This window comes from Apodemus sylvaticus, chromosome X (assembly GCF_947179515.1).
Source record: "Apodemus sylvaticus chromosome X, mApoSyl1.1, whole genome shotgun sequence".
Lineage (NCBI taxonomy): Eukaryota > Metazoa > Chordata > Mammalia > Rodentia > Muridae > Apodemus > Apodemus sylvaticus.
The window spans coordinates 51628435-51645356 of record NC_067495.1 but is presented as its reverse complement, the minus strand read 5'-3'; the positions used below and the strand labels follow the sequence as shown (position 1 = coordinate 51645356).

The 16922-nt window shown below is 36.6% G+C and overlaps 1 protein-coding gene across 1 annotated transcript; it reads left to right on the top strand.

The window, feature by feature from the left end:
- Positions 1-9181: 9181 nt before the first annotated feature.
- On the top strand, positions 9182-11566 carry LOC127674371 (protein PPP4R3C-like). The gene has a single exon (XM_052170159.1). The coding sequence runs from the start codon at positions 9182-9184 to the stop codon at positions 11564-11566; it is 2385 nt and encodes a 794-aa protein (XP_052026119.1).
- Positions 11567-16922: the final 5356 nt, after the last annotated feature.

The following is a 16922-nucleotide window of genomic DNA, read 5'->3' as shown; positions in this document are numbered from 1 at the left end:
ACCAGTACTACTTGTTGAAAAGGCTGTCTTTTTTCCACTGGATAGTGGTATCTCCTTTTTCAAAGATCAAATGACCATAGGTATGTGGCTTTATTTCTGGGACATCCATTCAATTCCATTGTTCTGCTTGCCTGTCACTGTATGAATACAATGCAGTTCTTAACACTATTGCTCTGTAGTACTTCTTGAAGTCAGGAAAACTGATTCCCCAAGAAGTTCTTTTGCTGTTGAGAATAGTTTTAGCTATCCTGGGTTTTTTGTTATTCCACATGAATTTGAGAATTACTCTTTCTAGATCTATGAAGAACTGAGTTGGAATTTTCATGGGGATTGCATTGAATCTGTATATTGGTCTCAGGAAAAAGCTGGGGTAGCCATTCTAGTATCAGACAAAATTGACTTTCAACCTCAAGTCTTCAAAAGAGACACGGTAGGACACTTCTTGCTGGTCAAAGGAAAAATCCTCCAAGAAGAACTCTCAATTCTGAACATCTGTGCTCCAAATGCAAGGGCACCCTCTTTCATAAAAGAAAGGTTACTAAAGCTCAGACCACACATTGCACCTAACACAATAATTGTGGGTGACTTCAACATTCCACTCTCATCAATAGACTGATCAGGAAAACAGAAATTAAACAGAGACACCGTGAAACTAATTGAAGCTTTGGAGCAATTGGATTTAACATATATATATATATATATATATATATATATATATATCCTAAAGTAAAAGAATATGCATTTGTCTCAGCACCTTATGGTACCGTCTCCAAAATTGATCATAAGACAGACCTCAACAAATATAAGAAGATCAAACTAATCCCATGCCTCCTATCAGATCACTATGGAGTAAAAGTGGTCTGCAATAGCAACAAAAACAACAGAAAGCCCACATACACATGGAAACTGAACAATACTCAATGATAGCTTGGTCAAGGAGGAAATAAAGAAAGAAATCAAAGACTTTTTAGAATTTAATGAAAATTAAGGCACAATATACCCAAATCTATGGGAAACAATGAAAGCAGTGCTAAGAGGAAAACTCATAGCCCTGAGTGCCTCCAAAAAGAAATGGGAGAGAGCATTCAGTAGCAGCTTAAGGGCACACCTGAAAGCCCTGGAACAAAAAAGAAGTTAATTCACCCAAGAGGAGTAGAATACAGGAAATCATCAGAATCAGAGCTGAAATCAATCAAGTACAAACAAAGAGAACCATACAAAAAAATCAACAAAAGCAGGAGCTGGTTCTTTGAGAAAATCAATAAGATAGATAAACCCTTAGCCAGACTAACCAATGGGCACAGAGACAGTATCCAAATTAACAAAATTAGAAATGAAAAGGGAGATATAACAACAGAAACTGAGGAAATTCAAAAAATCATCAGATCCTATTACAAAACCCTATACTCAACACAACTGGAGAATCTGGAGGAAATGGACAATTTCCTAGACAGATACCAAACACCAAAATGAAATCAGGATCAAATACATCATTTAAACAGTCGCATAACCCCTTAGGAAATAAAAGGGTTCATAGAAATTCTCCCAATCAACAAAAGCTCAGGACAAGAGGGTTTTAGTGCAGAATTCTATCAGACTGTCAAAGAAGACCCAACACCAATACTCTTCAAAATATTACACAAAAGAGAAACAAAAGGAACACTACCCAAGTCATTCTACAAAGCCACAATTATGCTGATACCAAAACCACACAAAGATCCAATAAAAAAAGAGAACTTCAGGCCAATTTCCCTTAGGAATATTGATGAAAAAATACTACATAAAATTCTTGCCAACCAAATCCAAGATCACATCAAAATGATCATCCACCATGATCAAGTAGGCTTCATTCCAGGGATGTAATGATGGTTTAATATATGGAAATCCATCAATGCAATCCACTACATAAACAAACTTAAAGAAAACCCACATGGTCATTTCATTAGATGCTGAAAATGCATTTGAAAAAATTCAGCATCCTTTCATTCTAATAGTCTTGGAAAGAACAGAATTTCAAGGCACATACCTAAACATAGTAAAAGCAATTAACAACAAACTGGTAGCCAACATCAAATTAAATGGAGAGAAACTTGAAGCAATCCCACTAAAATCAGGGACTAGACAAGGCTGTCCTCTCTCTACATATCTTTTTAATATAGTACTTGAAGTTCTAACTAGAGCAATTAGACAACATAAGGAGCTCAAACAGATACAAATTGGAAAAGAAGAAGTCAAACTATCTCTATTTGCAGATGATATGATAGTCTACTTAAGTGACCCAAAAAACAAAACCAGAGAAATCCTACAGCTGATAAGCAACTTCAGCAAAGTGGCTGGTTATAAAATCAACTCAACCAAATAAGTAGTCTTCTTATACTCCAAGGATAAACACGCTGAGAAAGTAATTAGGGAAATGACACCCTTAATAATAGCCACAAACAATATGAAGTATCATGGTGTGACTCTAACCAACAAATAAAAGATCTGTATGACAAGATCTTCAAGTCTCTGAAGAAAGATATGGAAGAAGAACTCAGAAAATGGAAAATTCTTCCACGCTCGTGGATTGGCAGGATTAATATAGTTAAAATGTCCATCTTGCCAAAAGCAATATACAGATTCAGTGCAATCACCATCAAAATCCCCACTCAGTTCTTCACAGATTTAGAAAGCGCAATTCTCAAACTCATCTGGAATAATACAAAACCCAGGATAGCTAAAACTGTTCTCAACAGTAAAAGAACTTCTGGGGCAATCAGTATTCCAGACCTCAAGCAATACTACAGAGAAATAGTGTTAAAAACTGCATGGTATTGATACAGTGACAGGCAAGCAGAACAATGGAATAGGATTGAACACCCAGAAATGAACCCACACACCTATGGTCACTTGATCTTCGACAAAGGAATGGAAAACATCCAGTGGAAAAAAGATAGCCTTTTCAACAAATTGTGCTGGTACACTTGGAGGTCAGCATGCAGAAAAATGCAAATTGATCCATTCTTATCTCCTTGTACTAAGCTCAACTCCAAATGGATCAAGGACCTCTACATAAAACCAGACACACTGAAACTAATAGAAAAGAAACTGGGGAAGACCTTGAGGACATAAGCACATGGAAAATGTTCCTGAAAAGAACACCAATAGCTTATGCTCTAAGATCAAGAATTGACAAATGGGACCTCATAAAATTACAAAGATTCTGTAAGGCAAAGGACACCACCAAAAGAACAATACAGCAAGCAACAAATTGGGAAAAGATCGTCACCAACTCTACATCTGATAGAGGGCTAATATCCAACATATACAAAGAACTCAAGAAGTTAGACGCCAGAGAACCAAATAACCCTATTAAGAATGGGGTACAGAGATAAACAAAGAATTTTCACCTGAAGAAATTCAGAAGCCTGAGAAGCACCTTAAGAAATATTCAACATCATTAGTCATTAGGTAAATGCAAATCAAAATTTCATCTCACACTAGTCAGAATGGCTACAATTAAAAACTCATGAGACAGCAGGTGTTGGCGAGGATGTGAAGAAGGAGGAACACTCCTCCACTGCTGATGGGATTGTAAGCTGGTACAACCACTCTGTAAATCAGTTTGATGTTTCTCAGAACACTGGGCATGATACTACTAGAGGATTCTGCTCCTGGCATATACCCAGAGGATTCCCCAGCATGCAATAAGGACATATGTTCCACTATGTTCATAGCAGCCTATTTATAGTAGACAGATGCTGGAAAGAACCCAGATATCCCTCAATGGAACAATGGATACAGAAAATGTGGTATATTTACACAATGGCATACTACTCAGCAATTAAAAGTCATGAATTCATGACATTTTTAAGGAAGTTATTGGAACTGGAAAATATCATCCTAAGTGAGGTAACCCAATCACAAAAGAGTACATGTGGAATGCAATCACTGATAAGTGGATATTAATTAGCCCAGAAGCTCTGAATCCTTAAGACAAAACTTATCATATCAAATGATTCCCAAGAAGAAGGAAGTAGAGGGCCTGGGTTCTAGAAAGGCTTGATCCAGCATTGTAGGGGAGTACCAGGACAGAGAAATGGGAGGGGGTGATTGGGGAATGGGCAGAGAGAAGAGGGCTTATGGGACATATGGGGAAGGGTGAACCTGGAAATGGGAAAGCATTTGCAATATAAACGAAGAATATAGAAGAAAAAAAGAAAGAATGGGAGACTTCCCAGAATTCAAGAGAGAGAGAGACAGAGAGAGAGAGAGAGAGAGAGAGAGAGAGAGAGAGAGAGAGAGAGAGAGAGAGAGAGAGAGAATAGTTTTAGATATCCTGGGTTTTTTGTTATTCCAGATGAATTTGAGAATTGCTCTTTCTAACTCTATGTAGAACTGAGTTGGGATTTTGATGGGGATTGCACTGAATCTGTATATTGCTTTTGGCAAGATGACAATTTTTTAGTATATTAATCCTGCCAATTAACAAGCATGGAAGATTTTTCCATTTTCTGAGGTCTTCTTTGATTTCCTTCTTCAGAGACCTGAAGTTCTTGTCATACAGATTTTAATGCACTCAACTCCAAATGTATCAATGACCTCCACATAAGACCATACACTCTGAAAAATAATAGAAAAGAAAGTAGGGAAGAGACTTGAGCACCTGGGCCCGGGGAATTTTCCTGAACAGAACACAAATAGCTTATGCTCTAAGATCAATAGTTGGAAAATGGGACCTCATAAAATTTCAAAATTTTGTAAGGCAAAAAATACTGTCAATTGCATGAAAAGGCAACCAACAAATTGGCAAAATATGTTTACAGATCCTACATCTGACAGAGGGCTAATATCCAATATATACAAAGAACTCAAGAAGTTAGACTCCAGAGAACCAAAAAACCCTATTAAAATGATGGGGTATAAATAGAAACAAAGAATTTTCACCTAAGGAATGTGGAATGGCTGAGAAGCACCTAAACAAGTGTTCAATATCTATAGTCATCAATGAAATTCTAATCAAACAACCCTGAGATTTCACCTCACACCAGTCAGAATGGTTAAAATCAAAACTCAGTGGACAGCTGATGCTGGAGTGGATGTGAAGAAAGAGGAACATTTTTCCATTGTTGGTGGGGTTGCAAGTGGGTAAAACCACTCTGGAAATCAGTTTGGCATTTCTTCAGAATCTGTGCATGATACTACTGGAGGACTCCATTATACAACTCCTGGGCATATACCCGGAGGATTCCCCTGCATGTTGTAAGGACACATTATCCACTATGTTCATAGCAGCCCTGTTTATAATAGGCAGAAGCTGAAAAGAACCCAGATATCCCTCAATGGAGGGATGGATATAGAAAATGTGAAATACTTACACTATGGAATACTTCTCAGCTATTAAAAACAATTAATTCATGAAATTCTTAGGCAAATGAGTAGAACTGGAAAATACCATCCTTAGTGAGGTAACCCAATTGCAAAAGAACACACATGGTATGCACTCACTGATAAGTGGCTATTAGCCCAGAAGTTCCTAATATCCAAGACACAATTCACATATCAAATGATGCCCAAGAAGAAGGTAGGAGAGGTCCCTGGTCCTGGAAAGGCTTGATGCAACAGCATAGGGGAATACAAAGACAGGGAAGTGGGAGGGAGTTTATTGGGGAACAGTGGGAGGGGAGAGGGCTGATGGGACTATCACAGAGGGGGGAACCAGGAAAGGGAAAATCATTTGAAATGTAAATAAAGAATATAATTAACTAAAAATAGAGATGCCCATGAACATAAAAGAAGCCTACAGAACTCCAAATAGACTAGACCAGAACAGAAATTTCCCCATCACATAATAATCAAAACAACAAATACACTAAACAAAGAAAGAATATCAAAACTAGTAAGGGAAAAATATAAAGTAACATATAAAAGCAGACCTGTCAGAATTACACCAGATTTCTCACCAGAGACTATGAAAGCTAAAAGATCCTGGGCAGATGTCATACAGACCCTAAAAGAACACAAATGTCAGCCAAGGCTACTATACTCAGAAAAACTCTCAATTACCACAGACAGAGAAAGCAAGATATTCTCTGACAAATCAAATTTACACAATATTTTTCCACAAATCCAGCCCTACAATGGATAGCAGATGAAAAAGTCCAATACAAGGAGGGAAACTCCACCCTAAAAATATCAAGAAAGTAATCTTTGAACAAACCCAAAGGAAGATAGTCAGACAAACCTAATGCTAAAATAGCAGGAAATAACACTTTCCCTTAATATCTCTTAACAACAATGGACTCAATTCCCCAATTAGAAAACATAGACTAATAGACTAGACATATAAAGAGGACCTAGCATTTGCTACATACAGGAAATGCACCTCCGTGACAAAGACAGAAGCTACCTCAAAGTAAAATGTTAAAAAACAATTTTCCAAGCAAATTTTCCCAAGAAACAAGCTGGAGTAGTCATTCCAATATCGAATAAAATCAACTTTAAACCAAATGTTAGCAAAAAGATAAGGAGGGACACTTCATACTGGTCGAAGGGATAATCTATAAATATGAACACTCAATTATGAACATCTATGCTGCAACTTCAAGGATACCCACATTCCCTTTTTCTTTTAAACCTCCAGGAAGTTCTGACTTTTCCTGGGAATAATAATTGATAGAAATGAGATCTTCCAAATTTCCAAATGTTCACATATGTGTTGTTTGATAGCCAACACTGCACTCTTTTCATGGCCCTTTTCAGTCACAGTGGATGGAATTCCAAGGGACAAATTTACAAAGACTCTTAACAGCTGTATTAACTCATCTACAAGAATGTTGTTAGTTCAGGATACAAACACTGCCTCCCATTTACTCTTCTTGACAGCATTGTTAGGAAAAAAGATGTTGGTATATATTTAAATAGTTACAGATAAAGGTAACAAAACATGAATTATAAATATATGAAAAAAATTCCAAGAAACATATAAGAAGGGATCAAATGGTAAAAATTAAATGATGTGAAAAATAAGTAAATAGCAATATATTAAAATCTTAAAAGCAATATTAATATGTCATTCACTTGTGAGCCTCCAAGTTATTGATTCTTCTAAATATGAAAAGCTTAAATTATCAAATACTTTAATTTTCATAAATTTTATAAATCACGAATATTAAAATTGTATTATATTCCATATTTTAAAGTTGACTATGACTTTATCAAAAATATTTTCCTGGCCATTGGGCTGGGAATATTCTCCTTCCTTTTCTCAGATTATTCTTAGGGTTGGTGTTTTCATAATATCCCAGATTTCGTGGATGATTTCTGTCAGAAATTTATTAGATTTAACCTTTTCTTTGCTGTATTTATTCCTACTATCATATCTTCAATGCCTGAGAGTCTGACTTTTTTATCTTCTAATTTGTTGGTGATATTTGCACCTGTAGGTCCTGTTCATTTTCCCAGATTGTTTCATTTCCAGAATTCTTGGTTTGAGTTTTTATTTATTGCTTCCCTTTTCACTTTCAGGGTTTCAATTGCTTTATTCATTTCAATAAACTGTTTACATTTTTCTTGTATTTCTATAATTTATTTATTCATAACTTTGAATTGTTTATGTTTCCCTTGCTTTCTTTGAGCAACTTATTAATTTCCTCCAATTGTTGGTTATGTTTTCCTTGAATTCTTTTAGGGATTTATTCATTTCCTCTTTAAAGACCATTATTGATTTCATAAAATTTGTTGTGATGTTGTTTTCTTGTTCTTCAGCTGAGTAGGGTTATCCATGATTTGCTATAATAAGATAGCTAGGCTATCAAACTGTCATACTGCCGTGAATGTTTTGCCTAGGCATCTGGGTTTGTGGTGATTATTGGTCTAGGTGTTGATTTCTGAGTTTACTTTCCTCTTGTTTGTTTTCTATATTTTATTTTATTTTATCTTATTTTATTTTATTTATTTTATTTTATTGTATGTCTGTTTTGTTCTTGGTTACTGTTTTCCCTCTTGTCTTCTTGCCAAAGTGGCCTGTGGTAGAGTAGAAGGTCTCTCCTTGGATTGGGCACTGGATTTCTGATGGACAGGATGGCACTCAGAAATTCTCTAGCAAATAAAAACATGGTAAACCCAAAATTTAAAGAATGGGCAGGAGGGGGGGCAAGGGGAACAAGGAGGAGAAGGAGGAGATGGAGGAGAAAGTGAAATAATTTATGTGTCAATTCTCAATCTTAGCAAACTTTCACTCCATTTCTCTTTGACCCAGTTCTTTTCAATAACAAAGTTCATGATTAGGCAAAGAAAAATATTTGAAGAAATGTTTCATTCACTGGAAGCTGAAATTTCAGGATGAACAGAGTGGAGTGATGGAGCTGTCATTTTCCCATTCAGAAATAGATCTTCCTTTGATCTGAAGAAATGAGACACACAGAGTCTAAGAGGTACAAGAGTATGTCTTGTAGAGAAACCTAACAAAATTCCTCTGATTCTGGGGATGGCATCTTATGTATAGTTGAGCTACTTTTGCTTATTACCCCCAGATTTTCTTTTCTTTTTTTTTCTTTTTTTTTTTTTCCCCGAGACAGGGTTTCTCTGTGTAGCCCTGGCTGTCCTGGAACTCACTCTGTAGACCAGGCTGGCCTCGAACTCAGAAATCCGCCTGCCTCTGCCTCCCAGAGTACTTTTCATTGACATATAGTGTAAAGGGTAGCCTTGGCCAAACCTTTGGTTATTAAATTTCCTTTTGCTTAAGGGCCTAAGCACCACACTTCTGATGAGTGAAAATACTGCTGAGAAACAAAATAAAATATAGAATATATATATAATATTTTCTAGGGTTCTATTTTGATAATAGGGGAGGCAGGTCCCTTTAACAGTATCGGTTACATAAGCACATTCTTTTTAGGTAGAATCTTGGGTGAATCACAAGATTCTGCTGGAACTAAGGCAGGCTCAAAGACTCAAGTGCTCCTGAGAGAGGTTTGTGGTTGATAATTCATTAAGGGAGGATTGAAAAGTAGAAGGGCATTCTCCCCCAGTAATCCTAATTACTTTTGGCCCTCTCTTAGCCACTGCTCTTTATTTAACCCCTAGTAATCTGTTCTCTTATGATTTTTTTCAGAATTGTGACCACAGGCGACATTCCTGGCCAAGGTAGCAAGGAATAGTTACCTCTGGCCAGAATATAGAAGCTAAGGTCTACACAAGGATGTGGTCTAGGCAACCAAGGCCAGAGATCAATATGGACCACAAAATTTATAGAGTTAAAGTCTATGTCATGGTCAAAGACAAGCAGTGGAAAGACATAGGTGCAAGACATATTTCATCCAAATACATTGAAAGGCTCCACGGTGTGTGCCTGCTTGTTCACTCAGAACCAAATGGTTCACCAATTATGGAGTGTAAGATACATCCTAATGTGCCCTATAAGAAACAACAAGGGGATGTAATCATCTGGTCTGAAGCTAAGAACCATGGCATGGCAATACATTTCCAGGATCCAAATGGTTGTCAAGAGATATGGAAAGACATCTGCAAAGTTCAAGGTATAGACCCAAGTATAGAAATCACGCAGAAACTTACTGATGACCTGGAAAGTTTTGAAGATCTGCCGCCAATCAGGAATCTGATTGATATGTCAAAGTGTGAACTCCGTACCCTTGAAAAGCTAGCAAATGTATTTCCTTGCATCGATAAAATGCCAAGCCGGAAACAAAGGCTGGTGCTGGCCTTAGAAAATGAACGTTACATTAAAAAATTGCAACAGCTGTTCCATACTTGTGAAAAACTGAAGAACATGGAAGGCTTACACTATTTGAATAGCATCATGAAAGGAATCCTGTTTCTAAATGATACTCATGTGTTTAAGATCATGTTTTCTGATGAATTCATCATGGATGTGATAGGATGCCTTGAATATGGCCCTGGTTTAGATCAGCCAAAGAAGTATAGGGAATTCTTGACTCAAAAAGCCAAATTCAAGGAAGTTATGCCAATAACACATTCTCAACTTAGGCAAAAAATACACCAGACCTACAGAATGCAATATGTTCATGATATTATGTTGCCTTCCCTATCCATATTTGAAGCAAATCATCTTTCTGAACTTACCACCATGATTGTTTTCAATAAAATTGAAATAGTTACAATGCTTCAGAATGATAAAAAATTTTTGCTTCAAGTTTTTGCTCAGCTACAAGATAACGCTGTAGGTGATGAGAGACGCCATGAATTATTATTATTCTTTAAGGAATTTTGTGCATTTATTAAGACATTAAAGTCTCGTAAGAAAAATGCATTACTGAAATCACTGATGAAGCTTGGAATCATGAATGCTCTGAAAGTTGTAGTATACATACATGATTACCAAATACAAGTAGCTGCTCTAGAAATATTTGCTTATCTAGTAAAATATAGTCCACGCCTAGTCAGAGCTTATGCAATGGAAGAAGCTCAGAACAGTGAAGATAATAATGATCTTATCATTAATGTAATGATTGATCAAATGATCTGTGATTCTGATCCTGAATCACGAGGCATCATTTTGACAACAGTTTTGCATGCTCTTCTTGATCCAGAAAATATGCGTGTCACAGCTAAGGTATGTGAAAGAAGGAAATTTCTGAATTTCTTCTATACACGCTGCATGAGTAACCTCACAGCACCAATTTTATCTACCACAGTAGAAAATGACAGTGATGATAAGACTAACGTCTGTCTTGATGATTATCAAAATGCACAATTGCTTGAAGCAGTTTTAGAAATACTCACATTTTGTGTACAATGCCACTCAACATACATAAAAAGTTTTATTTTGAGTAACAATTTGCTCAGTAGAATCTTGGTGCTGACAAAATCAAAGCACACTTTTCTAATTTTGAGTGCCATTCGGTTTATGAGAAAAATGATTGGCCTTAAAGACGAAATATACAATCTTTATATCATTAAGAAAAATCTTTTTGAACCAGTTGTAAATGTTTTTGTACTTAATGGAACTCGGTACAATATGTTAAATTCAGCTATTATTGAGCTATTTGAATTTATAAGAGAAGAAAATATCAAATCTCTTATTGCAAATATTGTGGAAAATTTTTTTACGGCTTTTGAGTCAATTGAGTATGTCCAGACCTTTAAAGGGTTGAAAACTAAATATGAAGAAGAAAAGAAAAGAGAAAGTCAAATAAGAAGGAATTTACACAAAATAAACTACCCAAAAATACATTGCCGAAGTATCAAAGTTATGAAGGTAAAAGTAAAGGCAGACATATGTTGTAGAGAAATCACAAAAGGTGATATTCTTCCAATGGAAAATCACTTCACAAATCATTATGACATATTTATGGAAATTAAACAATCAAATGAAAGTGAAAATAAAATAGAACAACCAAAAAGAAAATTATCTGAAGTATTTGAATGTTCTCCATCTCATGGGGATGCTTCTGCTAATAGAATGAGTAGGCCACACCAAAGCAGTCTGATTCCTTTAGTGGATTACCCATATGATACTGACGGTGATGATGATGATGATGATATTTATAGTAATGATGAAGATGAAGATGAGGAACCCCCCAAGAAAAGACCTTATCTTAATTAAAGAAACTCATATGAGGCCCTAAATTCCTAATTCAATTAAAATTCTATAAATAACACAAACTGAAAAATCCATCTTAAAAAAATCTTTCTCCTATGGTCTACTAGATATGTTAGAATGTGCAGCAAATTAATGAATAAGAGGCCTCAATTTTATATAAAGAAAATATCCCATAAAATAGAAACATGTATAAAATAAACAGCAACCAAGTCATAATTTCTTATCAAGAACATCTTACTTTAGCAGTGTGGTTAAGAAGAAGGAAAAAGTTTGATACATCTTTTACTAAGGGCTTTATAATTGAGATAACTACAAATGTTTGATTGCAAAACCTACTTTCTAAAATGGTCTAGCACTGATATTCTTTACATAAACTGAAATTTGTTTTAAGTATCATTTGTTTGTATGGAAGACAAAATTACATTAAAATAAAACTAGAGTGAGACTTTCAGCATTTCTGTGAAGATTTAACAGAACTTCAACATCGTGAATAAGAAGGAAACAACATTCTGTGCATTTTGGTACATATTTTCATGAATAAAAATGCTAAGCTAGATCCTAATGTATCTGTTGTCAATGTAGTTCTTCTGTAGATAAGAAATAACAACTATCTGTATCAATATAGTTGATAATGTAGTTTTGAATGGTTTTCAGGGGATAAAATATGATGCATCAAAAATACAGTTTGTGAAATTAATGAAGCTTTGTTCTTTTCCTAGCAGTAGTAGTTACATACTTGGACACACACACACACACACACACACACACACACACACGGAATGGTTTCCTTTGGCTTATAGCTCTAGAATGAGGATCCAATATATGACAGTGGAAGCATGGTAGCAGCTATTGAAGCAGAAAGCCATTAATCACATTTTATCCATATGCTGGAAGGAGAGAGGAGAGGGGGGGAAAGGGAGGGAGAGAGGAAGGGAAGGAGGGAGGAAGGGGAGGAGAGAGAGAGGGAGAGAGAGGAAGATGGAGAGAGAGGGAGAGGGAGAGGAAGGAGAGGGAGAGGGGGAGGGGGAGGGAGAGAGAGGGGGAGATGGAGAGGAAGAGGGAGAGGTGGGAAGAGAAGGGGAGGAGAGAGAGAGAGAGAGAGAGAGAGAGAGAGAGAGACAGAGACAGAGACAGAGAGAGAGAGACACACAGAGAGAGAGACAGAGAAACTGGACTTTCAGTGAATTTCATCGTTTAGCAAAAGTTTACTTTCTCAAGTTTCCATACATTTCTCAAACAATGCGGCAAACCATGGGCCAAGTGTTCAAATACTTGGACCAATGACATGGGGACATTTTGATTTTAAACCACCATATACTACCCCTGTCTCTCATAGGACTCTAGCTATATCACGATGCTGACATGTGACAAACCCTTCCTTGGGGAGAAGAAATATACAAGTTTACATACCCCAGATATGGAACCCATGACAGACCAAAATACAAATACCACCAAAGTTGATATCTGAGGTCTATGTTGCTGAGTGTCCATGTTGGTGTTCATAGCCTTGCTGCAGCAAGAGTGGTCTTCATGATCATGGCCAATGCTACTATCAAAGGCTATAGGCATGTCCATTGTCTGTGATACCACTTGAGGACATGTTGCTATCTATGGATTGTGCTGCCACCAGAAAACATATAAAAGTCTATGATACATGATGCCACTTCTTTTGAAGTGGTATCAGTGACTAAAGACTTACAGTTGAGAATGAAAGACAGAAAGATTCTGTGTGAACTTCTCTTCTACATTCCAACATCCAAGTTTCTAGATAGAAAGCTATAAAAAATAGTCTTAAAAATAGTAATAGGAATGCCAAGATACAGCTCTTCACAGTTGTCATATTTCTGTGGATTGGAAGTAGGGGAGGACTGAGATTTCTATAAGGGGCTGGACACTGGGAATTAGATCATGCTCCACTGAGTTTATGAGCAACACAAATTTAATATAGTATTGTTTTTGTTCCTCTTATTTTATTTTTCTTTGGTATTGAGGGTGTTCATAAATGTTTAGGTGGACAAGGGAGGACAGGGAAGTGAATCTGACTGGGGTATATTAAGTTAAATTTCCAAATAAACAATAAAATGTTTTATTAAAAAAAGGCAGAAAAACTCTGTAAACCCCCTGTTTATTGTGCCATAAGAACACCAACTATAACATATATGCATATGAACTAGCTCAGACCCATTCAGTGTCCATGATTTTTACTTCTGTTTCTGTTAGACCATCTGTGTCCTGTTTAGTTGCTTCTGTGGTCTGTCTTCTCCAGGTGTCTTCAATCCCTTTGGTTCCTACAATTCTTTCTCCCCTTCTTTAGGGTTCCATGGGCTTTGCCTAGTGTTTGGATGCTGGATGAAGCTTGTCTGATGAAAATGGAGCTCGGCACCTATCTATGAGCACAGCATAATATAAGTAATCATTCACTGACTTTTTATGCTTTTCCTTTTACCAGTCATATTTGGTTCTATCACCATTCAGGACTACTTTTTTTCTAGTTCCATCTATTTTACTGCAAGTTTCATGATATTATCTGACAGGTAATACCCATTCTGCAGACATACCACATTTTCTTTATCTGTTCATTGGTTGAGGGTCATGTAAGTTGCTTCCACTTTCTGGCTATCATGAATAAAGCTGTTATGAATGTAGTTGAGCAATGTCCTTATGGTTGGTTAAAGAGTCCTTTTGCTAGTATAGCTGTGTATTGAGGTGTATCCATTCCCTAGTTTCTTTTTTTAAAATTTATTTCTATTACATATTTGAGTTATTTACATTTCAAATGGTATCCCCATTCCATGTTACCCCTCTGAAAATCCCCTATCCCATCCCCCCTCCCCCTTGCTGACTCCCCCACCCAAATTTCTGGACTTGCATTCCCCTATTTTAGGGAATCAAGCTTTCACAGCACCCGTGGTCTCTCCTTTCATTGATGTCTGAAACAGTCATTTTCTGCTACATAAGTATCTGGAGCCATGGTTCCTCCATGTGTACTCTTTGGTTTCTAGAAGTTGATAAATTTGGAATAAGATTGATAGTGGAGCAATTTTTTGTCATGTTAGGAGAATAAGTCCTGTATGCAGTTGAATTCCTTGTGCTACTTCTGGAAGTCAGAAGTGGAATGGGGCTAGTCCTAATTTTATTGCTAGTGCAATAATGGTTAAGTTGAGTAATATAGTATTTGTTTGTTGTTGAAATACTCATGATCCTAGTTGTTTAAAGTTTAAGATGATAGCTAGTAAAATAATTATTGAGGCAGTTGCTTGAGTTACGAAGTATTTTCTTGCAGCTTCAGTTGATCGTGGGTTTTTTTGTTAATTAGAAGGGGAGTAATTGCTAGTAAGCTTAGTTCTAGTCCTACTCATATAAGTAGAAGGTTGGTGCTTGATATTGTGATAACTGGGCCTATAAAAATTGTTAAGTAGATAATGATAATAGTGATAGGATTTATTAGTACGGGAAGGATTTAAACCAACGTTTTCGGGGTATGGGCCCGATAGCTTAATTAGCTGACCTGGGAGCTTTGGGGGTACTGGCTGGTACATATTATTATTCCTCCTGCAGGGCTGCAAACGTCTTCAGCTTTGTGGGTCCTTTCACTAGCTACTCCATTGGGAGCCTATGTTCATTCTATTGCTTGACCTTGAACCATGGGTATTTTGATCCACTTTCCAATAAGGGTCAAAGTATTCAAACTTTTGTCTTCCTTCTTCTTGAGCTTCACATGGTCTGTGAGTTGTATCTTGGTTATTCCAAGCTTTTGGGCTAATATCCACTTATCAGTGCATACACACATTGTATGATCACTTGTGACTGGGTTACCTCACTGAATGATATTTTTAGCTCCATCAATTTTCCTAAGAATTTCATGAATTCATTGTTTTTAATAGCTTAGTAATACTCCATTGTATAAATGTATCACATTTTCTGTATCCATCCCTCCATTGAGGGACATCTGTGTTCTTTCCAGCTTCTGGTTTTTATAAAGAAGACTGGTATGAAATAGTAGTGCATGTGTTCTTATTACATGTTGGAACATCATCTGGGTATATGCCCAGGAGTGGTATAGCTGGGTCCTCCTATGTACAATTTTCTGAGGAACAACCAAACTGACTTCCACAGTGGTTTTACCAGCTCACAATCTCACCAGCAAAGGAGGAGTGTTCCTCTTTCTCCACATCCTCTCTACCATTTGATATCACCTGAGTTTTTGATCCTGGCCATTCTGACTGGTGTGAGGTGGAATCTCAGGGTTGTTTTGATTTGCATGATCCTGATGATTAAGGATGTTGAACATTTATTTAGGTGTTTCTCAGATATCTGGTATTCCTCAGTTGAGAATTCTTTGTTTAGCTCTGTGCCCTATTTTTTAATAGGGATATTCATTTTTCTGGAGTCTAACTTCTTGAGTTCTTTGTATATATTAGATATTAGCCCTCTATCAGATGTAGGATTGGAAAAGATCTTTTCCCAATCAGTTGATTGCCACTTTGACCTATTGACAGTGTCCTTTGCCTTACAGAGTCTCTGCAATTTTATGGAGTCCCATTTTTCAATTTTTGATCTTAGAGTATAATCCATTGGTGTTCTATACAGGAAATACTCCCTGTACCCAACTGCTCTAGGTTCTTCCCCAATTTCTCTTCTATTAGATTCAGTGTATCTGGTTTTATTTGGAGGTAGTTTATCCACTTGGACTTGAGCTTTGTAGAGGATCAACTTGCATCCTTCTACATGTTGAGTGCCAGTCGATCCATCACCATTTGTTGAATATGTGTTCTTTTTTCCATTGGATGGCTTTAGATCCTTTGTCAAAGATCAAGTGACCATAGGTGTGTCAGTTCATTTCTGGGTCTTAAATTCTATTCCATTGATCTGCCTGCCAGTCCCTATACCAATACCATATAGTTTTTATCACTAGTGATCTGTAGTAGAGCTTGAGGTCAGGGATGGATATTCTGCCAGAAGTTCTTTTATTGTTGAGAATAGTTTCTGCAGTCCTGGGCTGTTTGTTATTCCAAATAAATTAGAAAATTGCTCTTTCTAAGTCTATGAAGAATTGAGTTGGAATTTTGATTGGGATTGTTTTGAATCTGCAGATTGCTTTCTGCAAAATGGCCATTTTCACTATTTTAATCTTTCCGATCCGTGAGCATGGGAGATCTTTCCATCTTCTGAGATCTTCAAATACTTTCCTGAGAGACTTGAAGTTTTTCCCATACAAATAAAGGTATTTTACATTATTTGTGACTACTATGAAGGGTGTCATTTACCTAATTTCTTTCTAAGCCTCTTTATCCTTTGAGTATAGGAAGGTTACTGATTTGTTTGGCTTAACTTTATATCCAGCCACAATGCTAAAGTT